The sequence below is a fragment of the Babylonia areolata genome, chromosome 19 (assembly GCF_041734735.1).
Source record: "Babylonia areolata isolate BAREFJ2019XMU chromosome 19, ASM4173473v1, whole genome shotgun sequence".
Lineage (NCBI taxonomy): Eukaryota > Metazoa > Mollusca > Gastropoda > Neogastropoda > Buccinidae > Babylonia > Babylonia areolata.
Genome location: NC_134894.1, coordinates 14,126,879 through 14,153,822, shown reverse-complemented (window position 1 = coordinate 14,153,822; position 26,944 = coordinate 14,126,879). Strand labels below are relative to the sequence as shown.

The 26,944-nt window shown below is 41.2% G+C and overlaps 1 protein-coding gene across 1 annotated transcript; it reads right to left on the bottom strand.

Annotated features, from left to right (window-relative positions):
* Positions 1 to 6,513: 6,513 nt before the first annotated feature.
* LOC143293476 (citrate synthase, mitochondrial-like) lies at positions 6,514 to 26,639 on the bottom strand. Its single transcript, XM_076604364.1, has 10 exons — positions 26,489 to 26,639; positions 21,732 to 21,779; positions 20,665 to 20,772; positions 19,392 to 19,607; positions 15,022 to 15,192; positions 13,171 to 13,370; positions 12,576 to 12,705; positions 9,923 to 10,024; positions 9,155 to 9,364; positions 6,514 to 8,129 (listed from the first exon to the last, which is right to left on the bottom strand). The coding sequence occupies exons 1-10, from the start codon at positions 26,540 to 26,542 to the stop codon at positions 7,965 to 7,967; spliced, it is 1,404 nt and encodes a 467-aa protein (XP_076460479.1). The 5' UTR covers positions 26,543 to 26,639; the 3' UTR covers positions 6,514 to 7,964.
* Between the last annotated feature and the right edge of the window lie 305 nt (positions 26,640 to 26,944).

Genomic DNA, 26,944 nt, shown 5'->3' with positions numbered 1-26,944 from the left:
GCATCCGTTTCCATCTCCAGTCGTCTTGACCTCGTCTTGCCACTGGATACAGACGGTCTCGGACAAGAGAGTGAGGTCGACGGTGCGCAACCCCTCCTCACTATAAACAATGTCATCGCGCAAGTCATCAGTCATCCTTCATCCCATACCATCATTTTCCCCAAACCCTGTGGCGACAGGCGAGCGACGAAGCGACAGGTGTGGGTACACTGGCAGTCGTAGCCGCGGACCTGCACACAGGCGGCTCAGGCCATAGGGTCGTTTTTCACCGACTGGGGCAGCGGTGGAGATCGGCAGCCCCCTGAGCGACTGAGCAGCCCTCTTCAGGACAGCACTGCTCACCTCCATGGCATGAGGAAGGGGCTAGAGAAGGTGCCCTAAACATTGCCTGCTCCACACTACCCTAGTCAGCATACCGCGGCTGACAGGGACCCTACTCAAGCGGTCGACACACAAAGGAAAGAAAGAAGAAAACAAGGAGCACCCCATTGACCATTGCCACATGGAACGTGCGTACGCTTCTGGACAGAGGCGACTCAGCCAGACCACAGAGACGCACAGCACTCATTGCGAGTGAACTAACCAGGTACAACATCGACATCGCTGCCTTGAGCGAGACCAGACTGGCAGAATAAGGCGAACTCTGTGAGCGAGGTGCAGGCTACACCTTCTTTTGGAGTGGTCGCGGACCTGAAGAGAGACGTGAGACAGGAGTTGGCTTTGCAGTGAAGACAACCCTTGTTGGCAAGCTGGCTGGCCCCCCGAAAGGAGTGAATGATCGCCTGATGACCATGAAACTCCCTTTATGCAACGGGAAGAAGTTTACCACCATTGTCAGCGCCTACGCGCCCACCATGACCAACTCGGATGAGATCAAGGACAAGTTCTACGAGGACCTGAACGCTGTCATCACCACTGTTCCAAACGCAGACAAGCTCATCATTCTTGGTGACTTTAACGCGAGAGTTGGCTGTGACAGCACCTCCTGGGAAGGCGTGATTGGGAAGCATGGGGTCGGTAACTGTAACAGCAATGGTCAACTACTTCTCCAGACATGTGCCGAGCACAACCTTCTTATCACAAACACCGTCTTCTGCCTCCCTACCCGTAACAGGACGTCATGGATGCATCCTCGCTCTGGGCATTGGCATCTCATCGACTTTGTCATCGTCAGGAGGAGGGACAGGCAGGACGTACGAGTCACGAGGGCCATGTGCGGCGCCGAGTGCTGGACAGACCACCGCCTTATCGTCTCCAAACTCAACCTCCGCATCCAGCCCAAGAGACGGCCTCAGGGCATGAAAGCACCCAAACGCCTGAATGTCAACAAGCTGGAGCTTGGCAACATCAAGCAGAGCTTTGCTGACACCCTGGAGGAACGCCTTGAGTCCACCGTGCTGGACAACCAGAATGTGGAGGCAGCATGGTGCACTGCATGAGACGGTGTACAACACTGCCATGGAGTGCCTGGGGCCTTCTGCCAGGAAGCACAAAGACTGGTTTGATGAGAACTGTACTGAGATCAAGCAGCTGCTGGAAGACAAACGCCAAGCCTACAGAGCCCACATTGAAGATCCCAAGTCACAGTCAAAGAAAGACATACTGAAGAGCGCACGCAGCACCATCCAGCTGAAGCTGCGGCAGATGCAGGATTCCTGGTTGAGCAACAAAGCTGATGAGATCCAGGGCTTTGCAGACAGGAACGACATGAAGAACTTCTATAACGGCCTGAAAGAAGTCTACGGTCCCATCACCTCCGGATCTACTCCACTCCTCAGTGCTGATGGTTCTACCCTAATCACTGACAAGGACGGGATCCTTGAGAGATCGGCTGAACACTTTGACAGCGTACTGAACCGCCCTTCCACCATCAATGATGAAGCCATCGACCAACTCCCCCAGGTGCCAGTCAGTGAGTCGTTGGATGCCATTCCAACTTTGGAGGAGACCCAGAAAGCTATCCGTCTGCTATCCAATGGCAAAGCCCCTGGCTTAGACTCCATTCCAGCCGAGGTCTACAAAGAAGGTGGTATGGCGCTGACTGAGAAGCTTCATCGGCTGTTCCAGCTCATCTGGCAGCATGAGGCAGTTCCACAGGACTTCAAAGACGCTCCCATCATACACCTGTACAAGCGCAAAGGAAATCGTCAGGCCTGTGACAACCATCGTATAATATCCCTGCTGTCCGTCACAGGCAAGACTCTGGCCAGAGTGCTACTCAACCATCTCATAGCGCACCTTGAACAAGGTCTCCTACCAGAGAGCCAGTGTGGCTTCCGGAAAGAACGCGGGACTATCGACATGGTGTTTGCTGCCAGGCAGCTCCAGGAGAAGTGTCAGGAACAGAACGCCGACCTTTACTCCACCTATGTCGATCTGACCAAGGCCTTTGATACTGTTAGCAGAGATGGCCTTTGGAGAATCATGGCGAAGTACGGATGTCCCAGAAAATTCATCACCATCATACGGGAACTACACGGTGGGATGCTGACCCGGAGTCAAGCAAGGGTGTGTTCTTGCCCCCACCCTGTTCAGTCTCATGTTTTCAGCCATGCTGACAGATGCCTTCAGAGACGCTGAAATAGGCATTGGCATCAGGTACCACACAGATGGTTCACTCTTCAACCTCAGGAGGCTTCAAGCAAAAACCAAGGTGAGGACAGACACCGTCAACGACTTCCTGTTTGCTGATGACTGTGCTCTCAACGCTGCCTCCGAAGCTGATATGCAACACAGTGTCGACAAGTTCTCTGCTGCCTGTGACATCTTTGGCCTCACAATCAGCACAAAGAGGACTGAGGTGATCCACCAGCTCCTGGAAAGCCTTACGTTGAACCAAACATCTTCATCAACGGGCAACGACTGAACGCGGTGGACAAGTTCACATACCTGGGCAGTACACTCTCTCGCACAGTTGTCATCGACGACGAGGTGAATGCCAGACTCGTCAAAGCCAGCGCTGCCTTCGGCAGACTCCATAAGAACGTTTGGAACAGGAGAGGCATCACCCTGGAGACGAAGCTCAAAGTATACAAGGCCATAGTTCTCACCACACTGCTCTATGGATTTGAATCATGGACGGTCTACAAACGCCACGCCATAAAGCTGAACCACTTCCACACCACCAGCCTCAGAAAACTTCTTGGCATAAAGTGGCAAGAGAAGATCCCTGACACAAAGGTGCTCACTCGTGCAAACTTGCCCAGCATCTACACCATCTTGATGCAGGCCCAGCTGCGCTGGGCAGGCCATGTAGTTCGCAGGCCAGACCACCGGCTCCCCAAGAAACTGCTGTACGGCGAACTCCAACAAGGCAAGGGCTCCCATGGAGGCCAAAAGAAGCGCTTCAAAGACACTCTGAAAGCTTCTCTGAAGGCCTTCAACATCAGCCACGACACATGGGAGCTAAATGCAATGGACAGACCAAAGTGGCGTTCAGCTGTCCACAAAGGCGCCAAATCCTGTGAGGCCAACAGAATCGCTGCAGCAGAGCAACGCAGACAGCCCAGGAAAAGCAGGGCCAGCAAGTCCCCGCCAGTCGCCACCATCCCCTGTCCACACTGCGTCAGAACCTTCCGGGCGCGAATTGGCCTGACCAGTCATCTGCGCACCCACAGAGCCCAACCCACCCACCCCCAGGATGACTAGATGGTCCTCGTCGATCCCGACGGACGAACCACAAGAGAGAGCAAGGGAGAAACACGACACGTCTGATGTAACGAAGCAACCTGATATAAATTCGTTAAAACGACGTGTTGGATGAAACGAAAGCCGGATATAACAAAACAATTTTGAATGTCCCCGACGATTCGTTATAAACGGCTTCGACTGAACTTTATTTTTACATTAACGCTTTACACAAACCTAAGATAGGCTCTCATGGCCTGGTCAGCACGATGGGTTTTGTGAAGGTCAGGCATCTGCTCCTTTTACCCAGCAGATGTGGTTTAGCGTATATGGATCTGACAGACATGCAACATTTACGTATATGACCATTTTGTTTCTTTACCCTGCCAAGTAGGCAGCCATTCTCCGTTTTCGGAGGCGTGCATACTGGGAATGTTCTTGTTTCCATAACCCAACAAACGCTGACATGGATAACAGGATCTTTAACGTGCATATTTGATCCTCAGTGTGTGCATACACACAAAGGGGGTTCAGGCACAAGCAGGTCTGCACATATGTTGACCTGGGAGATCGGAAAAATTCTCTACCCTTTACCCACCAGGCGCCGTTGCCGAGATTCGAACCCGGGACCCTTAAATTGAAAGTCCGACGCTTTAACCACTCGGCTATTGCGCCCTGTCTTATTTGAAACAACATGAATCATCAGTGAGCCATGACAGATTTCCCTCTTGACTTTCCGCTGCTTGATGCCAGGGCGTGCCCAGTTGATCCAGGCTTCTCAGCCTCCACTGTGACGGATCCCTGCCTGTCGGCGTCTTCCCTGACGTGATGAAAACAAGGTACTGCGAGGACTGTACAGTAAATGTTGTCTTTCAGTCATCTTCTACGTTTGGTGATTGTTATAAAATTTTCGTTTTAGTCTTCTTATTTGTTTTTTTACTACAGACTGCCTAAAAAAAGCGTCCTTCAAAAACATGGGCGTCGACATCAACACATGGGAGACGCTTGCTTTGGACTGTCCAGCTTGGCACAGTAAAATCACCACAGGAGCCCAAGCAGCTGAAGCTGGGTGCATCACCGAGGTGCAACGAAAGCATGCTGTGCGAAAGACCAGAGCAGCATCCACTACCACGACAGTACCCACTCGTATCCCACATGTGGGCGAGCCTTCAGAGCCCAGATTAGTCTCATCAGTCACTTCCGAATCCACAGCCACCGACCTTCCATCTGATTTTTGAAGCCATGGTCATACGTCATCTTCGAATCCAAAGGAAGAACACCGTCATTTGTTTTTTGGTGTTGGTGTTTTGTTAATATCAAGTCTATGGTTGTTATTGTTGAACACTGGTAATCGGTGAGGATTTGTTCTGTCATTTTATTGTCATCTTTTCCCTCAGCGTTTAGTATGTGTAGTTAAAATATTCTTTAAAAATTACTCACATCATGAGACAAATAATGCTAAGTTGAAAATCATGAATACAACTGGTTTTTCCTTTCTGCACTCCTCGGCTGCGACTCCCACCTTCCCTCACATAAATCAACAAATGAGCTATCTGCATTTTTTAAAGTTTTTTTTTTTTTTTTTTGCTGCCCCATCATCTGCACCGTTTCAGTGGCATTACTCCCACGCCGCTCATTTAGATTCCCCCATACACGGCCACACCCGGGTTCGTCCGTCGCAGTTCCAGCGTCGGCAGTCCACAGGGAACCATCAATGTTAGGTCGCCAGGAGGCCACACACTAGAGGAGACCCTGCACTGCTGCTGAGTCACTTCGGTGGTGTTCAGTGGTGCCTGTTCTGATTTTACGTACTTAGGACACCACCTACTAAGCCCCCTGCTAACGACAATAATGGCTTAGTCGCGGAGCCAGACTGAGTGAGCGTCCCTCCCAGAGTGGAGACCGCCACCACGTCCCTCAAACAACAGCCCCCGACGAATCCGCCGATACTGACGACATTGACAGGACTCACCCCAAGCACAGAAGTTTTTTTAAGTTTTTAAAAATTTGCCCCATAGGCAGCTATGCTGTTTTATTTCGGGGTTGGGAGGGGGATGTGGGATGGGTGGGAGGGGCAGATGTGCGCTGACATATGTTTGTGTTTCATAACTCATCAAATGCGGAAATGGATCATGTGACCTTTTATGTGCATATTTGATTTTTTGCACAAGGATACAAATGAAGGACATTCAGGCACTGGCAGGTCTGCATATACTGACCTGGAAGACTGGAAAAAACTTCCTCCTCAACCCACCAGGTGCCAGTACAGGGACCAAACCCAGAACCCTCAGATTGACAGTCCAGTGCTTTAAACCATTCCATTTATGCACCCATCAAAAAATAGGTTATGTGATGCTTTTCATCCTGGCCATGCATTACATTTTATATTCCATGATGGGTTTTGTGCATTGGAAGTGATTTAACAACCATATTAGTCTCTTTCCCTTTTCCCTCCTTCACAAATCAAAAGACACCAAAACTTTTCTCTGGGGCAATACCCTTCCAAATCCTATGCAAATGGATCATTTTAACCAATACTTTTTGTGCTTAAAAATTTATCCTTGCACATCACTGTTTATTTGTTTTTCAAATAAACATGAAATTTTCCCATCTATTCCCCTTGATCATACTGAAAGGATTCTGGACATCATTCACATCCAGTGTTATCCTGGAGTTGAAAGGTTTTTAATGGGTGCTGGATTCAACTTTCATCAATGTCACTACTCAGTAAAAATTTCTGAACACTGTAAAACCTTCTACACATCCTCTGTGGTATGCAGAAGAGTAGAAATTTTCCTCTTTATCTCCTAGGACTCTCAGTGATATCGTCACACACAATCACTTCACGCATGTTTCAACCAACAAATAAGACAACAAAGCAGAAACGATTTTTTACAAAGTTTTTTTCTCTCTCACTAAATCGATGACCCAAAAACACTACACATACACTGTGGAGTCTGTCAGGTTAGCACACATTTTCCTGTAACATTAGGAAAGATCAAATGAGGATCTCATGATGCCTTCTGTCACTTGTGTTTCACTCACATGTATCAGTGTTATCACAGAACAAAGTTACATTCCAGTCCGCTCATCCATCCAATGCTTAACATTCAAATACAACAAAATAATTGCTAATGTAAAACAATACTTTATGATCTAAACCTACTATAAAGACTTCAGCTGAATGTCAATGTTCTTTCTATGCTTGAAAAACCACACACACAAAATACCTGTACTTGACAGTCAATTTTGTCCAAGAATTTTGCGACTGCAACCAGTCTTTTTGTCAGTCAAGCAGCAAGCGTTTGTTGCAATCTGAACAAGTACAGTTAACTTCATGATGGATATAAAAGTGTGTTAAGATGTTTTCAACACATTCAGCTCCACTTCATTCCACCTTGTCACATAACACTTTTGCTGTTACCTTCATTTTACTAAAGTTAAATGAATAAGTAAAATAAAGTGTAGAACTAAACACTGATACTATGCATCCCTGTCAATATACATCGCAAACATATTTCACGCTGGACAGATGGCAATGACTTTTAGGTCTTAAACAGAAGACAATAAATACATGATGTTAATGTTTGTGAGCCAAAGAATCAAAAATACCTATCACTGGCCAAATCTAGGATAAAGAGTCTCACACTTTGTTCTACGTCATGCTGCCAAGTATTTGCTGAACTCTTTAATTTAAACTGAATACAACAACCTGTTGAAGTCATGATTCAACAAGATTTGCTCTCCATTTTCATTATTTCCATTTACCTTTTCAAGAGGGTAGGAAATGTGGGTGTCTGTTTCCTTCACTGAAAGGACTACTATTCTGTCAACCAAATAAAAGCTTCAGTCACAACCATGTTTGTGCTATTTCCTTTTCACTCCAATTCAGTGTCTGCTACAATATTCACACACATACCAAACATGAAAATTGGTACTTCTTTAAAATTAAAGATTTATGTGAAATCCCACAACAGATTGCTTAAATTCTTTTTCCTATATAAAACTATACAATATCTACAACACAGATTTTGATAGGAAGAAAAAACACCACCCCAAAGCACAGAAAGAATATATGCTTTTTTCAATCTGCTTTTCCTGATAATCTCTGTAACCTGGAAACCAGAGAAATTGGTTTATAATGCAAGAACAAAATTACAGCAAAAGAATGATGACAATATGATTTGAAAATAAAACATATTGTTCTGTTTAACACTTTCCTACATCAAGAAAATAAAGTCTACAGACACGCACAAGTACCAAACTTGCCACGACACACTGATGCATGATTCAAGGTGAAGATGACGGTCATCCTGCACTGGGCCGATGCAAACAGTTTACTTGTCACCAACAAGCTTGCGAAGATGAGGTGTGTCAAACGATTTGGGTCGCTCGATGGGCAGGCCAAAGGCACGATCCCAAATCAGAGAAGCCAGGCACCCAAGAGCTCTTGACACGCCGAACAGAACTGTGTAGTAGTTCATTTCCGTCATGTTGTAGTACTGCAAACACAAGTCATTATTTCATGTCATTTTGTAGAACAGAGAAACGATGTTTTGTTATTGTTCTCTTCTGCCACTGGAACATTATTTAATGGTACAAATCATTAGTCAACATTTAGATACTATTAATGTTTATTGTACATGGGCTGAATCATCTATTTCCAGTCTTCTCAGAAAAGAACTAGCTGTAAGAAAGTATAAATGGATATGAACATGATCTTTGATCCCTGTCTGAGAAAATTTGACCATACGAAGCAAACATCAATAGGTCCAGAATTTACCATCCCCAAGTTTTGATAAAAGATACAGGTTCTGAACAGCCATTCTCACAGCTTTCAGAAGAAGCTGAAATGTACTAAATACATCAGACTATTCTTCCACACAATTTCTGGGCTTTGCTTCGATCTTTCTGGTGCAGGCGGGTGGGAAGAGCAGACTTTTTTGTTTGTTTTTGTTTTTTTTTGTTTTTTTTGTTTTGAAACATAAAGAGGAAGGCATAAAATGGTGGTAAATGTTGACATTTTTACTCTTATAGCAAACCCATTTTGCCGAACAAAAGGCTGTAGATTCTTAATTAACTCTTACCTCACATCTTTTTTTTCTTTTTGTTGTTGTTGAACAACGATTTTTAATAGTTGTAAATTTTGACATTCACTCCTGCAGCACAACCTGTTTTGCAGAATATAATTGCTGTCAATTTCGATATATTTTAACTCTTACAGCACCAATCTGTTTCACAGAACAATTTGTTATAAATTTTGACATAATGTAACTTACTCTTTTGCAGAACAAAATCATAATAAAGTTTGATATATTCTAACTCTCACAGCACCACCTGTTTAGCAGAATAGCAGCTGCCATTTTTCTTGCTCCATGCTTAAGGATGCAACAGCTATGTGTGTCTATCTACCTGGGTGTTCATGCATATGCGTATGATGCACCTGTCCAAGGGTTTGCATGATTTTTTCTAAAAATGCACAAAAGCACCATGTTTCAAAACAAAAGCAAAACCAGGGTTTGCTTACCTGCAGCAAGACACCACTGTGAGCGTCAACATTGGGCCAGGGGTTCTTGGCCTTGCCCTGATCGATCAGGATGTCTGGCACCACCTTGTACAGCTGGGACACCAGGCGGAACATGGGGTCATTCGGCAGATGCTTCAGAGCAAACTCACGCTGGCACATGTAGCGAGGGTCTGTCTTTCTCAGCACCGCATGCCCATAGCCTGGCACAACCTGAAGCATAGTCCTCGCCGCATCAGCTTCTGCTCTGCATCTGCTCATACATTCTTCACCACCATATAGTAATGGTAGCAATGGTAAATGTGTAAGTATGAGGACGCATCTGAATTTTCATGTTATCAATCCAATTTGATCATTATTTATATTCCATTCAGCAAAACGCATTTGGAACATGAAAAAACTATGAGTTCATTTGTATTGTCAATTTACACTTTTCCACATGAGGCAAAGAGAAACCAGAGACAGAGAGAGACAGAGAAGAGAAAGAGTAGAGATAATTTTTGTGCATATTGTGTGTTACAGGGATAGAAACAGACAAGACGAGGGAATTCAGACCACTGAAATGATCCCCTGGGAAAACAGTTTAGGGCACCGAGATGTCCCCCCGTGGACAATTTTGGACACTTATGAGGGCCTACTGAAAAGGGAGTCAATCTGGGGTGTTACACCAGAATGGGAACATGCATGAAAAGCTACTAGCATTTATAAGGTGTATGGCAACAGCAGGGGACTTGAGATGCATGCAGCATGTGCAAGAGGTATCTGTGTTACCTGTCCTGACTTAAGGGTGTTCCAGATGAAGTCCCTCAGTTGGTCGTCACTCACGTCACCACCCAGCTGCTCTCTCAGCTTGGTGGTCCACACCAACACCTCCTATAACACCACACCACACAAACCTCCTTTAGCCCTCCAGCATTCACTCCAGTCACATCTGGAAATTGCCTCAATGTACAGCTGATGTATGCTTCAATGTAACTTCCATACCAAGCAGATAATGTCAATGTGTCAATATGTAACATAAAAGTGCTAAATAAAATGACTGCGGGGACTTTTTTTTTGTATTTATTTTCTTTTACTTGTCTACAGTTTTTTGTACCCTTCCTGGGTAAGAATTATCCTTATAAATTATTATTATGTTTGAAAAGAACTGGGGTTTTTGTGTTTTTTCAGCCATATTTCATGCTGACAAAGCATTTCCAGAAAAAAAATGAATCAGAAGTTTAGCACAGACACACACATACATACATACAGTAACATGGACAGCTGACATGGTTATTACACTGACCATTTTGTGCAAACATACAGGTGAGCCATAAATGGCAGTGAAGTACCAAGAAATGGAATGGGATGCACACACAAATAAAGAACTAAAAGATAAGAAAGAAAATGTAGAATCAGATGCTGAAGTAGATATTGGCAAAGAAGATTTTTTAGAGGCTAATGAGGTGGAGAGAGTGATCCAGAAGACAATGTGCCACTCTTTGCACTGAAGATGACATTGCACCATGCAGATGCATCAGCTCATGAACATAATTCTGACCAGCAAACGTGCACTGTTTACACTTACAAACTGACAGCTAATTCAACAGTCAATATTCTTATGAACAGCTATAAATATGTAAACTTCTTTGCACTGAAGACAAATCAAATGTGATGGAGGAAGTTACATTAATGAGTTTGAGTGAAAAACTTTTACGGTTGGTAACACTATTTTGTGATATGTATAACACTTCAAATGGATGACTGATGGTAAGAGTATCCAGACAATAAGGTAGGATTGCACTTTTATATTTTTAGCAACTGAATAGAACTATGTATACTTTGGGAACCCTGTTTTCACTGGTTAAAGACTGATAAAAGAAAAATACTGGGAAGAGTTGGGTTTTTTTTCTGTCACTCAAGTATGAGGAATGTAAATGCAAGTGTGTCAAACAATTTGCTTGACAGTTCCACATATGAATACACTGCCCCTTTTACATTATCAAGGGTGGATGTGTGGGGGAGGGGTGGGTTAAAGGATCACATGTTGAATGTAAATTCAATTTCCTAAATTGTAAAGAGTGCCTTCAGCAACAACTTGCATGAGCTGCCATGATTTTTTGTGGTTTTTAGATGAGTGTCTGATAATTTAATGTCATTTTCATACCCTTTGCACATACAAAATTCTATTTGAAGCCAATTAAATGTTTCAAGTCTTGAAGTAGGCTGTATAAAAATTGTGGTCTCCACTGCAATTTTTGGTGTTGATTTCCAAAATGACAGGAAACATACCTCTGGTTTCTATTTGCACTTTTTGTCCCGTACAGATGTGCATATCTGCACTGTGCTTGAATTGAAAAAGAAAAACAATCTGCTATACTGTATTCCTGTGTTTTATGGGCATGAAATGGTCCAGAAACGCCATCCTGACCTCCCACACTTTCAGCAACTGCCATAAAGTACTACTACTGAAACACTGTCTTATTTGTTTCTTTCATGAAAGGGGGTATATTTCCTTCAATGGTATGGATAAAAATCAGAGGAAAATAATCTCAATACAGTGGGTTTTTCCCCCCTGCAGAAATGATGCTCTTTACTGTTAACAAACGTCATTCTTTCATCACTAACTGGTACATGAATATATTATTTTCTTCTCAAACAAGACTTCAAATGACATGAGTTTACCAAAATTAGCCATCCTTTTCACAAGGCAAAAGAAAACAAATGATGCAAAACATAAAAAAGCATGAAGAATTAGATGACAAAGACTTTTAAAATGAAACAATTTTCTTCTCAAACAAGACTTCAAATGATACTAGTTGACCAACAACTCATCCTTTTCACAAGACAGAAGAGAAATTATGCAAAACATAAAAAGCAAGAAAGATGACAAAAGAATTCTAAAATGGAAAAACAGTAAACAAATACTGACTGTTGGTTAATGTCAAGCGCAAAGGCACTGGACTTCCATGTGGAAAATCCTAGTGTCAAATCCCTGAAATGCATGGTAGAAGATACTGATAGGCAGAAATGTTTTCTTATCTCAGAGATAGACATGCAAGTGGACTTGGTATGCCAGAGTGCCTTCAATATTTTGTCCTCATTCTTGCTTTTTAACACACACACACAAACTGAACACAGAGTGTGAAAAACACAGAGATTTCAAAGAAATGCATTTAGTAAGTAAATCGTAATACTCTAGGCACACATGTATTCCAAAAACAGATATACTGCTCTCATATGCACACATACATAGTGTGTGGACACACACACATACATATGTAGAGTAAGTAAAGTAAATACTGTTAGAAAAGTAAGCACTGTGGATAACAAAAGAAAAAGAGAATCAAATTTAACATCATGCACTTTTGACATTGAAGCCTACAATGCTGAAAGAAGCCTTCAATGCTTTAGATACACAAAGAACTAAGAAAGTAGCACACACCTGGTTAGCCAGCCCATGCAGAGGTCCAGCCAAGCCATTCATACCAGCAGCAAAAGACAGGTAGGGATCGGACAGAGCACTGCCCACCAGATGACAGGTGTGGGCACTCACGTTCCCTCCTTCGTGGTCACTGACACACAGCCACATCCACAACACTTACAATACAGGAACTAGCAGAAAAAGAGAATACCATAATGATAATATGTCATCCACTTTCCAAGATGAAAACTGCCAAAAGCCTTCAATACTACAACTTTACCATTCAGGCATTTGTATCAGAGTGTGTGTGTGTGTGTGTGTGTGTGTGTGTGTGTGTGTGTGTATCAATTGATTCCCACATGCCCAATCTTACTGCATAGGCAAAATGTATCACGATGTAGTGTTTAGCAGTTTTCGAGGGCACTGTAAGACTTAAAAAAATCTGTAAGTCTGTCCTCAAGCTCAAAGACTTGACAAGCTAAGACTGCTGACAAGCTACAAGACTTGACAAGCTGAAAGAACTGATGATCTGTAACAAGCTATGACTGTTGACAAGCTGAAAGACTTGACAAACTGTAAGACAGCTGACAAGCAGTAAGACTGTTGACAAGCCCACCTGTGGATGGTGAGGTAAAGACGCATGAGCTCCGTGAAATCAGGCTCTTCATAGCCCAGCATGGTGGTGAAGTTCCAGCTCCAGTCTTTGGAAGTGTCGATGGGGCAAGGGACTTTGCCCTCACGGTACAGGTTACAGTAAATGATGGCAGCCACAGTTGGCAGCTTGGCGATCAGGTCCATGGAATCTTCATATACTAACTGGTAGAAATACATCAAGGATTTTAAATTGATACATGTGACAGAAACAGAGTGTATCAAACAGACTCATAAGAGGTAAGCTTTATCTTGCTCAAAATACATAATGTTGCATTATTTAAAGGTTCACTGAAGACAATTTGAAAGTATTTTCAAAACTATTTACAAGTTAACATAAAATTACAGACCATCATTTTGGAACATGCAAGAGTGCATACCTGCAGTTCCAGTGAGAACAGTGGGGTTTTTTTTTAAAACAAAAATCAGAACATTTTACCTATTTCTTGTCCAAGTTTACTGCCACTAACAAATAAACCCTGATGCCAATATTCACTGTAAAATGTGAACTGAAAGGAGTACTAACATTCAGGAGAATGTTAAGGGCTGTTATGACTCCTTCACAACATGAATGGAAATGAACACACACACACATATACATATATATATAGATAGATGCAGCTATAGATATCTGCACTGCTCAAGAAAATCAAACAATGCATGTTTCTCATTTATGCAGAAGTAGAGTACAAATAAAGTACTTTCTAAAACTTTTCTTTTTCTTTAAAAAAGCTAACTTGTATTTTATGAGAACAATAAATGCTTTCAAACAAAACTGTTGGATAAACGTGTTAATTCAACAACAGGTGTGCACATACTCTGTGAGCTGAAATAAAAAAAACAACATCAAATCAATCTATTCCCAAAGATATCAGTTAGAGAGGCTCGGGAAATGTTTGTTCCGGTTGATTTTACTGTTTTCTTTTGCAGCTTTCATGGAAAATAATACTTTTGAAACATTATGTTGTTCATAGTCACTTAAATATGATCTATATGTTTGTGCCTAAATCCCTGTTGTGTGTATATGCCACAGAAGATAAAATTCGTCCATTAAAGATCCTGTAATCCATGTCAGCATTCGGTGGGTTATGGAAACAACATACTCAGCATGCACACCCTGAAAACTGAGTATGGTTGCCTTCATGGCAGGATACATAAGCAAAACAGGCATGCACATAAAATATTACATGTCAGCCTAAGTGTGTATGTGTGCATGCCTAAAATCTGACTGAATGACACAGGACACAAATGATAAACGCTCAATGGAAGCCATCAGTTGGCTCTACCCAGGTAGACAGCCTATTGTGCAAACGACCCTGTGTTTGTAAAAGGAAATTTTTTTCCTAAAATTACGAACCGAGGATAGGCACTATATCAGCATCCATATCTTATCATTGTATGTATGTGTGATAGTCAGTCGTGTTCGACTATGACCATAAGAGCAGCAGACGAGGTAACTGCTGTCACGACAATCTGGGCTAGAATTTGATCATAGTGGAAAATGTCTTGCCAAAGTTACATCCCCAATCTCTTGGCCAAGGTGGTTTTAGGACAGTTCGCACTGGGATGGTTCCCAAAGGCCAACTAATCCCCAAGGCTGCAGCACTAACAACCAGTGCAATTTTGCCTCCTAGTTTAAGAGTCATAGTCCTTCACAAAAGACTAAGCTGTAAATAATTTCCCACTGCAATTGAAAAACCACTGATAATACAGCCCTCACTTTGCTGTTGGCCCAACTGTAAAATATCATAAGTCTATAAAACAACAAAGATCACGAAACCACTATCAGTTCAATGAAAATAAGCAGCTCTCTCACCTCCCAGTATTTTGACTTGTGGACACCGTCAGCGTAAGCCTTAGCGAACTTGCTCTCTGAGTTGAGGGCAGTGATTGCAGCACTGAACTGAGACATGGGATGCAGGTTGCTGGGGAAGTTGTTCAGCATGGTGATCACATGGTTGGGCAGGGCGGCACGCTCATTCCATTCCTAAAACAACATCAACGTGTTCAATGATTAGGGTAAAGTGATCTAATTCTGACCGGTTCAGTCACCTTCTTTAGTTCTCAAGGCATTACTGTAGACTAACAGCATACCTGTTTGATTCGCGCAGTCAGTAACTTTTGTAAGACTGCCTGTGATCAAATACAACACCTTTCGTGTTTCTATGTGCTATTTTTAGTTCTGCAGAAACTGTTAAAAAAAAAAGCTGGTGTGCTTAATCCAAATCCGACTGGGTGGATCCAAACCCAACTGATTTAGACACTTATTTTGGTTCTCAAGGCATTACTGTCAACTGACAGCGTATCAATTTGGTTCACAGACTATGACTGAATACAATGTCTGTCATGTTTTTGTGTCCTATTTTTAGTTCTGCAGAAGCTATTAAAAACATTGGTGTGCCTGATCTAAATCCGAACAGCCTGATCTAGACCTGACCATGTTGATCTAATGCCGACCAGAGTTCTGAATACATGCATCTGCATCTGGATATGTACGTTGCTGGGGCTGAAATTGACTGTAACTGCAACGGGGACGGGGTTAGTGGGGGTTCCACACAGGAGTGGGTCAAGTGGTGTTGGCTCTGAACAGTTTGCCTGAAGCAAGTTCACGTGATATCACCGCCAGGTAGGTTGTTCCACTCCCCTGTTGTAAACGTGCGTGCATGCGTGCGCGCGTGCGTGTGTTCTGCAGTGTGTAAGAATTGGTACAGGAATGATACACACACACACACACATAAATATATATGTATGTGTGTGTGTGTATCATCCCTATATCATTATATATATATATATATATATATATATATATATATATATATATGGCCATGAAAGGGGATATATTCACTGGAAACAAAACACACACACAAACACACACGCGCGCGCGCACTTGCGCGCATACATAAGTAAGTCCACGTCATATCTGAACTGGTCGGGATTAGATCCTCCAATTGAAATAATGGATCTAAACTTGACCGATTTTGTCTGTCACTGCTTGGACAAAAATAGCATTGCAACCAGCTGAAATATAACATACCATAAAGTTCGATCAATTGAGCGCACTGGTATATAAGCTGCACCCACTAAATTTTGAAAAAAATTGAACTTCATACACACATAAGCCACACTGGCTTATAAGCCACACTTATTACCGGTACTGGAACATATACCGATACTACAGAAAAGCTGTCAATGCTGTAGGTTATGAAATAAACACAAAGAAAAGGAAGCGAAAATACTACTTGTGCCACACACAAACACACACACACAAAAAAAAAACCACAACAAAAAACACACACAACGAAAATAAGATCCATAATTTAGGGATAGTCACATTTATTCAACGTCGTCCTGCTCACTGAATCAACTGAAATCTTCATCTTCAGTGTCCAAGTTGAAGAGAACCAACACAGCTTCCTCCGCCGTCTTGTCACTGACTTCATCCTCACTTTCACTTGATGAACATGAACGCAAGGTAGAGGACGCTGCTGGTACGTCACTTGCACTGTTGTCTGCTAGGTCTATCACATCATAGGCATTATGTCGCATTTTCAGCATGATGAGGGTGTGCGCTTGAGCAGAGTAGAACTGAATGCTGATCTGAAGGTTTTAATGTGTGCGGATTTGATTTTTAAAACGTGAAGTTACCACACCAATCTGAAGCTCATCCAAAAGTTCATGGACAGAAATCATGATTTTGGTGAGTTGAAGGGCAGCCAAGAATAGACGAGAACGTGACACTCCCAGGATCGTTAAAATCCTCAAATAAGCTGCATCATTGTATAAGCCGCAGAGGTTGAAGCTGGGAGAAAAAGTTGTGGCTTATAGACCGAACTTTACAGTAATCACTTCCCAGACTCATGTTCTATTCATAGGTATGTGAGACAAAGCTAGTGAATCAACTGTTTCTTACATGGTAATGCGATACTTGCCAAACCAGTGTATTAACTTCACAGCGATTTGGTGCTAAAACTGTCGTCAAGTCAGTCGCACACACATAAGGTGCTTTTTGCGCCACTACATGTCACAGGTCGGGTTCCCATGATGTTATCATTGGTCAAAATGATCAGTTTATTCCATTGGCGAACTGAAGGATTCCCCGGGCTGCTGCCATGAATTGATTGGCATTGCTGATCATGGGAAGAAGGTGACTGTGTAAAGCTGTCGGGGTTAGATCCATGAAAAATCAGTCAGAATTTGATCACCTTACCCTACACAGTACACTAACACACATGCTATTTCATTCCTGCAACATCATCAGCTTGTCCAATGGAGATCACAGTGTCACACATGCTATATCACTCATAAATTAAAAATTACATCTCCATATGTATTCTTCAGACTTGTGCATCCCAAAATCATGCCTTTCATGATTTATATGAATTTCATTATTTCTTCTGCATTATTTTCATTGCCAAAATTAGCCTTAACGAAGTCAAATGTATGTCAGTATCCATGTGTGTGTATGCATGTGTGTGTGTGTGTGTGTGTGTGTATGCGTGCATACGTGCGTGCTTGTGTACGTGTGTGCATGTGTACTTGCATGTCAATCCAACATGACAATCAATCCTAAAAGTTTCATTTTCTGAATGCATTTTGTTTTAGTTTTTTTTCCTGGCCCTAACAAATGAACTGTCTGTATATACCAGTCATCCCTGATGACGGAAATGTCTGATTTCCCTTTTAAAAAAAACAACAAAAAAACAAAACCTGTGTATATCTGTGTCTTTACTGTTTAGTATATTAAAGTCTGTGCATTGTAAAAAAAAAAAATTAAAAAAACAAACAAACTGAATCAATAAAAATATTTCAAACATGAGGAAAAAAAAAGAAGAAGAAAGAAAAAGAGCCATCTGTGTAGAAAATAAAGGGATAAAACCTACAATCACGAGTGGGTTCATCATTGTCGGACAAACTGAAAATCAAGTTTTGTTTCTTTTACAACTTCACACAAACATCTAATCAGAAACCCTTCAGCATTCAGAATTATCTCCTAATACGACATATCACATTTGATGCACATCTCCCCCCCAGACCCCCTCCAACCCCCTTGCAGACAAGAGGTGTCAGGGCCTAGGCCTACTAACTATAATGTTTAGTACAATAGTAGGCTAGCTGAAGGCTAACTGCCTTTGTTGTTTGGTTTTCTATGTCTTTGGTTTTGAAGATGCTTGTTTGAGTTTTTGAAGATGCTTGTTCAATTTTCCCAAACCTTCCCAACCCACAGACACCAAATGCTATTTTCCCCAAACTTTCGCAACTGGGAGAAGGACCATCCGTTTTTCCCAACCATTCCCAACCTGTGGGAACCCTGTTATAACCTCAGTACAAGAATGATCTTGAACATGTAAGTGGCGTCAAGAGATTCAGAATTAAGTAAACTATAAATTTCTATATGAAAAAAGCACAAGAAATTCATATTTCCTTACTGTACTCAAACAAAGTCAACAATGGTGAGTGGAGGAGTGATGTCATGCCACTAGAGAGCAGCCCACAGCGACAATAAATGTTCAAATGAGAGACAAAGGCCTCATTTGTATTTGAACAAAAAATATATCCCATAATGGTGATGAAACTTTTGAACTTCGGCTTTAGATCCCAAATTAAAATAACATTTATTAACTGCAGTCATAAAGCGTGTTGCCACATCATCGGCTGATGAAATTTCAGAAATGGCTGAAATCAAATGCACCGAACATTGCAACTAAGTGATGAATGTGTGCAGCAGTACCAACAGCACATGCACCTGGGCAGTTTTATGCTAAAATACTTACCAACACAAAGATCAGACTTCAAAGATGTGACATTTGTAAAAATCTACATTTGTGTATTTTTGACCCTGATGATGTTTTAGTGCATTGCTAAGAATAGCTTGCTGCAACTTTAGCTGGGTATTCGCATGCAGCGTCACATGGCAGTGTATATGTATGTATGTATGTAAAACTGTGCCTTTACAATGTATCTAATCAGAAAATTCCATTTATTTTATATTAATTCACTGGCTGAAAGATTAATTGCAGAACAGGGATTTTTGTTGTACTGTGTAGTTTTTTCTGAAGGAGTTGACTGGAAAAACATCAATTTAATCATCTCAAGTTTGGTGTCCAGAGACAGTGGTTCCCATACAAATGCCAAAGTTAAAGTTTACCACACATACACACATAGATAACACATAAATCAGTAAATCACCTTGCTGATGGCATCAACCTGCTCCTTCGTTGGCACTTCCCCAGTAACCAGCAACCAGAACAGCCCCTCTGGCAATGGTTCCTCTCCTCCATTTGCCTTGGGCAACAATTTCTGGCATTCTGGAATACTGTAGCCACGGAAACGGATTCCTTCATCAGGATCCAGAACTGAAGTTTCTGTCACCAGGGCTCGGATTCCACGCATACCCCCGTACATCTGTTATACCATGTTCAAAGACGTTCAGTGAAGTTTCATTTTCAAGGTGGTGTCAGTATGGGGACAGATCTACAAAGACTACACCATATTACAAAATGATATTTGCTGACCACAAAAAAAAAAAGAAGAAGAAAAAAGTAGCAGCTACAGTTCAACCACCAGGTGCTCACTGTTACAGTGTTGGTGACAGAGCTCAATTCAGCCTAATAATCAAGCCTGGTCAACAATAGTAATAACTCTGAGAAATATTCTTGGATAAATATAGTTGTTGTTTTTATGGTACATATGTAATTCTTCTTCTGTGTTAGTGGGCTGAAACTCTCATGCTCACTTGTATGTATGCGAGTGGACTTTAATGTGTATGACCTTTTTTATTATAACATGTAGGTAACCATTAACATTTCAGGGGTGTGCATGCCAGATATGTTTGCATTTCCGTATCCCAACACACTCTATCATAGTTAAAGGGATCTTTAATGTGGGTATTTAATCTAATGCATGTGTACACATACATGGGGGTTATGATACCAGCAGGTCTGCAAATATATATGTTGGGTTAGGAGATCAGAAAAAGTATTCTCTGCATGTATGTTGACTAAGGAGATCAGAAAAGCATCTCCACCCTTCACCCGCCTGGTGCAAATCCTGGAAACAAACCCTGACCTTGAGACTGAAAGTCATTTCTGTCGCTTTCTGACCACTTAGCTATGGCACCTGTCGTGTGTAATATCACAATAATAAACAATACTGTACTACCAAAATAAGAACCATAAATGTGTATCATTATTATTATTTTGTACAACACTGTATGAACAACAAAATGTGTAACTGGATAAGAATGTCCAATATGATGCATTCATAACACACTATCAAACAAACTCAGTTAACACACTCTCCCCATATTTCATTACTGTGTGACAGTGTGTGGCACACCTGTTGCTGGTGTATGCATCATTATTGCTGTTATCAAAAATGTGGGATGAACATGAAGTGATGAACAAACACCACCAGCACCACACGGTCTAATACAATGTCTTAACTCATGACAGGTACTTACCATATCAACAGTCACCTCTCCCACCTTTGCCGACCCCTTGGCCTTTCGAAACTCCACAATCTCTTTCTGTTTTTCTGGAATAAGCCTTTCAAGGGCATCTTTCAGGTTCTGCACATGCATGCACACACCACACAAACACACACACACACACACTTCTATTACTGATCATGAAGGTCACAAATAAAACATGCAGTTTTGTTTAATATACATGTACAAGCACATCTAAACCACTGAAAAATACTTCAAATAAGAAATTGGAACATATAAATAAACAAAACCAAGACAAACAAAAACAAAGGGAAAAAACTGGAAGACACACAGAATGGTGGAACAGGGACAGAAAATCAGACATACCACTAACACAAGCAAATCCATACAGAAATCATTAAATGGGGTTCAGGCATTCACAGCATATTTCATTATTTGAATTTTCACCAGTTAGTGAGACTGTGTTGCAAACATGTGCAATATGAATATCAGCATCAATATTGCGATTCTGGCTCAAACATAACTAACTACCTTTAAGGACTGGTGGGAACCTGAAATAAAGCAAAAATTACTGGATACATCCCCCACACAGACCAGTTTGTAAATTATTATACAAACCATATATCCCATCATGGAAACTGTGTGTGTGTGTGTACCTGACAAGCTAATGAATAGTTTTCTCATATAAATGAAAGCCAACACCTGACACCAATACATGGGCTGGTGAAACAGATCACAAAGAACTAATGCTGAGCAACTGCTAGTGCTAAACTGACAAAATCTCTCTACACATACTGGATCAGAGCTGTAAGCTTCGCGAATTGATTTATAATAGAATGTTGTTTTCTTTGGAAGGCATAAAAAAAATTTGTCATGACATTAGATACCCTCTGATCAGACTCAACAACTGAACAGACATAAAAGACAACACATGGATTTTTTTAAGCAATTTCAAGATGTTAGTTTTACCAGCACACATTCTCTCAAAAGTCCAGAGAAACACCACAAGGACACACTCTCTCCTTCCCTCTCAAAAGTCAAGGGAAACACCACAAGAACAATTTTAAAATGATACATACTGTTGATGAAGCTGCAGCATGCTTGAGCCTCACACCACTCAACAAATTCTGCACAGTTAAAAAAGGAAAATGAAAAATGGGCATTGAAGTGGATTGATCAAAACAATATTCACTGACTGAAATATGCTTAACTAAAGTCTGAATCAAGAAAGACATCCTGATCCAGTTTGAGAAAAAGAATGAGATCAGCTAGATCAACCGTGCAAGTGCTAACCATAATCAGTTGATTCTAATATTTGAATTCCTGTAACATTTTACGTATCAATCTGATATAATCACAGTGCCACATATGCACAGATCTAAGCAATACTAGTTCTCAAACTCATACCATCCTGTGGGGCATTCACTTTAATTTCAACATCATATCATACACGTAAAATGTTTAGTGTTACATGTTTGTCTGAGTGTGTATGTATGCGTGCCTGAAATCTGATTGAATGACACAGGAAACGAATTCTTATAAAGTGCAATTCTCCTGAACCCCCCCCCCCCCCCACCCTCCCAACTCAATGCCCTGTACAAGTATAAATATCAAATGTGTGGAGTAAGTATCAATATAAACAAATAATGAAACTGAACAATTTCATGGTAGACAAGAAAGGAACCCTTATAAATCAGTCCTTACAAATACATCCAGATTCATCACTCATCTATACTGGTACTATCTTGCAAAAGTATAAACTCATCTACAACAGTACAATACAAAACCACACACCTGCACACCATGTGCCTACCATCACCTTCCATTTACACACACACACAGAAAACAAAGTTTCAGTTTCAGTAGCTCAAGGAGGCGTCGCTGCGTTCGGACAAAACCATATACGCTACACCACGTCTGCCAAGCAGATGCCTGACCAGCAGCGTAACCCAACGCGCTTAGTCAGGCCTTGACAAAGGTGAATAAATAATAGATAAGCTTACATAAATAAATAAATAAATAATAATTATAATATAGAAAAAGGTAATAGTAATAATAATAATAATAATAATAATAAATAAATAAATAAAACAATGATGATAAATAAGCAAATAAATGTAAAACATGAAGACACACATTCACACATACACTCACACATGCATAACAGATATGCACCAAACATGCAGTTTCACAGATATGAAAGCACAGTCAAATACATATAAACGTAGATGAGCTCCAACACACACACACACACACACACACACCACACGCATTACCCTGCACCTCCTCTACCCCCCTCCTCCACACACTCATTTCTAGTCTACGTATTGCAGCTTCCACGGTACACACACACACACACACACTCACAGAGATGAACACTTACTTGTACAAGCACACACACATACGCCTATATCTCCCACCCCCAACCCCACACACAAATATACAAAGATATATATATATATATATACGTTCCAATATCCTGTTGCTCCCACAGTGTATGCATGCATACACTCACATACCTCATCCTCTACCCCACAGAAAACAAAACAGCAGTGAAAGGACAGTCTGTCAAAATAGTTTTTGTATGTTGTGTTTTGTAAGAATGAAGTGTAATTTTTTTCAAACTCATAACATCCAGCAGCATATTTCCTTCAAATTTCTGTGTCCTGTTTTAAAGGCTGACCAGCCATTGACTGGTCAATTAGCATGTGTTGCCTCTCTTGCACATTTCCAATGTTGTGTCACACCCTGCAATCTGCTTAAAATTTTACTGCACTGCCTTCTTTTTGTTGTGATGGGGTGGTAAGGTGGTGTTTGTGAAGGCAAAGACAGGTAGAAGGTCTTTTGCAGAAGAGAGCTGAGGTCAGGCATGGTAGACTTAGGAAGGCGGTGCGCTGATTTTCTTCTTTTATTCTCTCATCCTTCCAGACCAGGAGAGTTCTGAATTTGTCTGGCACTCCCTCACTCCTTATATTCAGGTCCACCAAACCACAAAGCCAGCACCATGAAGCGACTCACGAAACCGCCCTCCGCTAGCTTTAAGGGACCAAATTTAGCGGCATCTGACTTTCAGCTCAGGGAACTAACACAGACATATTTGATATTACATATCACACAAAACTGCATGAGACGAGCATTTTCTTAAGCTAAACCATTTTCTTCAATAATAATGTAGTTAAAAACTGTAAACAAAAGAGTCACCAGCTTTTAACGAGTTCATGTATCATTTCTGTACATTACAACAATGTCACAATATGTAATATGATTGTAACGGTTAAGTAACTGAAAATCCTGAATTTTCAACCATATAAAAACTACCTATAGAAACTGCTTCAAGAGTAAAGATTTTTTATGCCAAAATTTAAGAGAAAACTCAACGGACAGCTCCTGTGTCGGTACCACTCGGTGGTGCTTTTGGCACTAGTGATCGGCAATGAAATATTTCATTTAAACCAATTACAACCCAATTATACATGTATGATATGAATCTAATATATAACAGAAATGCAAACATCTGCAAAACACGCTATAAAAATGTCTAGGTATTGTAAAAACATATTCTGCTCAAATCAGAACTCACGAATTCCAATGGCTTGAAGAAGAGATAGTTTTGTGGGGCAGAAATGCTGTCTGACATTTTGTACCATCGCTTGTCTATGACTTATGAAGTTAGGTGTACACAGAAAGCAATACATGAGAAGAAAGCTAAATCATTTACATTCTTATGAACAATCTAAATTCCACAGCAACTATACTGAATTATAGAAAAACGAAGATATCTTATATGTTTTAACTGAGTGGATTTCAAAGATCGTGCCAAAATTCATTCACATAAATATTAATTTAAAAGAGTTATAGGCTTTCTGGCCTAATGATATCATTACAGCTAAGACAAGTATGATCTTTCTGAAGTCCAAAAACATAAAAACTTAAACTATAATCTCATCTATTATAAAGTGTTTATGATTTGATAAATTGATGAAAAATCATACGGCTACCTGTAAAGAGAGATAACTTGTGACCGATTTACCAACTCTCTCATTAACCTTCGGCGAGTCACAAAAGTCATCTACCAAGCTGGCCCAGTGAAGATTGTAGCCAACCTGGCTACATCGCACTTTTGTAATACAATAGAAAACCCCTGTTTGTCTGGCCTCTATGTGGTCCTACCCTGTACATGATTCATGTGATCAATTTCTCTCCATTATCCTATCATCCCCTTTAAGATAGTCCAATTCCCTTCTAGTCCTACCTAACCCTACCCTAAATCCCCCAAATAAACCAATACATAAGCTTATATTAGTCGATATAAGGTAAATGGACACCATTATAAACTTTTTTGTTTTTAACAATAATAAAATATGGAAACGCTATTTTATAATCTCCACGCTAATTAAATCTTCAGCAGTAACTCTAATAAGTGCACAACTGCAATAGTCAAAGTGTGAAATGACTATTTTTAGTACTCGCCAATTAAAACAACAGCCAAAAATAGCTGAACGGTTTAATGTTTTACCAATGCAATATTTCAAAAGACTACCCCTGTCTCTTTTTCATGAGAGGTCTCACAATACAATGAAATGTTTATTAGCATTTGCTACGCATGCATCAGTGCTGTATAATTTGACAGTGGATACATTCTGATCTGTTTAAATTAATATGGCCAGTGCTTGGCATAGATCCTTAATTGATGTGCAGCGAGCAGCTCGACATCGATCCTGAATAATTAATGGAAGTAACGTTGAATTCTCTTTCAATGACAGTCTGTGCATACTTCAGTTCTGACGTTTCAGGGAAATGCAGACCTTTCTTGATTCTTGAGTTACCTTTCACTGCTATCCAGCATGAATTTCACTACTGGCTGATAGAACCTGTCCCAACAGAAAAGTCCAATCAGGAATCAAACTCTTGATCCACAGACTGGTTACCCTCAATACCTCCTGACTCCATATATTAATTATTATATGCCAAATCCCCCACCAAAATTACCATCAAACTCCCACAATTTTTTTTTAAACACTGATCAACAAACTCCCACCACCTAAACTGGATATTACCCAATTACTGATGTCATTCAATGACAGTCTCGTGGGGATCTCCACGAAACACTGAGCTTCTTTCAACTGAGGATTGATGCCCTGCTACTTCAGTTTAATAGAACAGACAATATCATCCCGCCACCCCCACCTTTACATCCTTTCCTCCACTCACCTGTCTCTCTCTCTGCATAATTATTATGTGTGTGTGTGTGTGTGTGTGTGTGTGTGTGTGTGTGTGTGTGTGTGTGTAAAATCACTGTCATTTGATGCACAACAAAATTAACTTTACCTTGACTATGAAGCTGGCACTTAAGATATCCTCATACTTGAGTCGAAGTGGCAATGCCAACTCGAGCGCCTAAAGCCCCGATACTAATTAAAATATTTTCAAGACTGATCATAATCAAAACCAATCACGAGTCATGTACTGAGTAACACGTCAAGATTAGGTTTGTGTTGAGCCAACTGCCAAGTGACTGTCGCTACAGACGCCCCTGTGACCTTCAGCGCTAGCATTTAAAGTTTCTCCGAAATTAAACTATTTGTACGTACAACAGTGTGATCATACAGTCAATACTTTGATGGTGTTTGTTTACAAAACAACAAAACTGACACATGTACGATTTATGACTGCATTGCTGTTAATTCAGGAGCAGACCATTCGTGTTACGTTCACTTGGCAGCAGCCGGCAAGTGTCACCGAGAACAAAAACCAGTATAATCTCGTACAATTAATGGCACACAAATCTGTTATACTGTTCGAGTCGTGAGAATAGCATGAAATTTCATACACTTACTTTGTTGCTCTTCAAGAGCTGCTTAGAAAATGTTCTTATTGCTGCTTGAGACATTCTGAAACTGATCTGCTCCCTTCCGCAACCTCGACCTCCACGAGCACGTACAAGTGACGTCACAATATCCGGGAAACTTGACGAAACAATGTCACATTCGTCGTCTGCGATTGAGATTTAACCTGGAGAGAACCAACGTTGCAACTCGCTTTAAAAAATAAGGGGAAAAAATTTTAAATCAAGGGGAAGAAGGAAGGGAAATTTTGAAGAATAAACGAAAGCAATGAACTGGCGTTTCAGAAAAAGATTTCCTCACTTTGAACAATATTCAAGTCAGACAACTCAGACACGCGTGCGCGCGGGTGAGTGTGTGGCAGTGTGTGTGTGTGTGTGGTTGCGTCTCAAGCTGCATGCCAGTGTGTTCCTGTGTGTCTGTGTATGTATTGCGTATTAACAATAGTA

Coding starts and splice junctions, on each gene's coding strand:
- LOC143293476 (XM_076604364.1), bottom strand. CDS start 26,542: ATGTCTCAAGCAGCAATAAGAACATTTTCTAAGCAGCTCTTGAAGAGC. Junction 20,773..21,731: donor ATGCTGCAGCTTCATCAACA/GTATGTATCATT, acceptor ATGCATGTGCAG/AACCTGAAAGATGCCCTTGA. Junction 10,025..12,575: donor TGCATGGGCTGGCTAACCAG/GTGTGTGCTACT, acceptor GTGGTGTTATAG/GAGGTGTTGGTGTGGACCAC.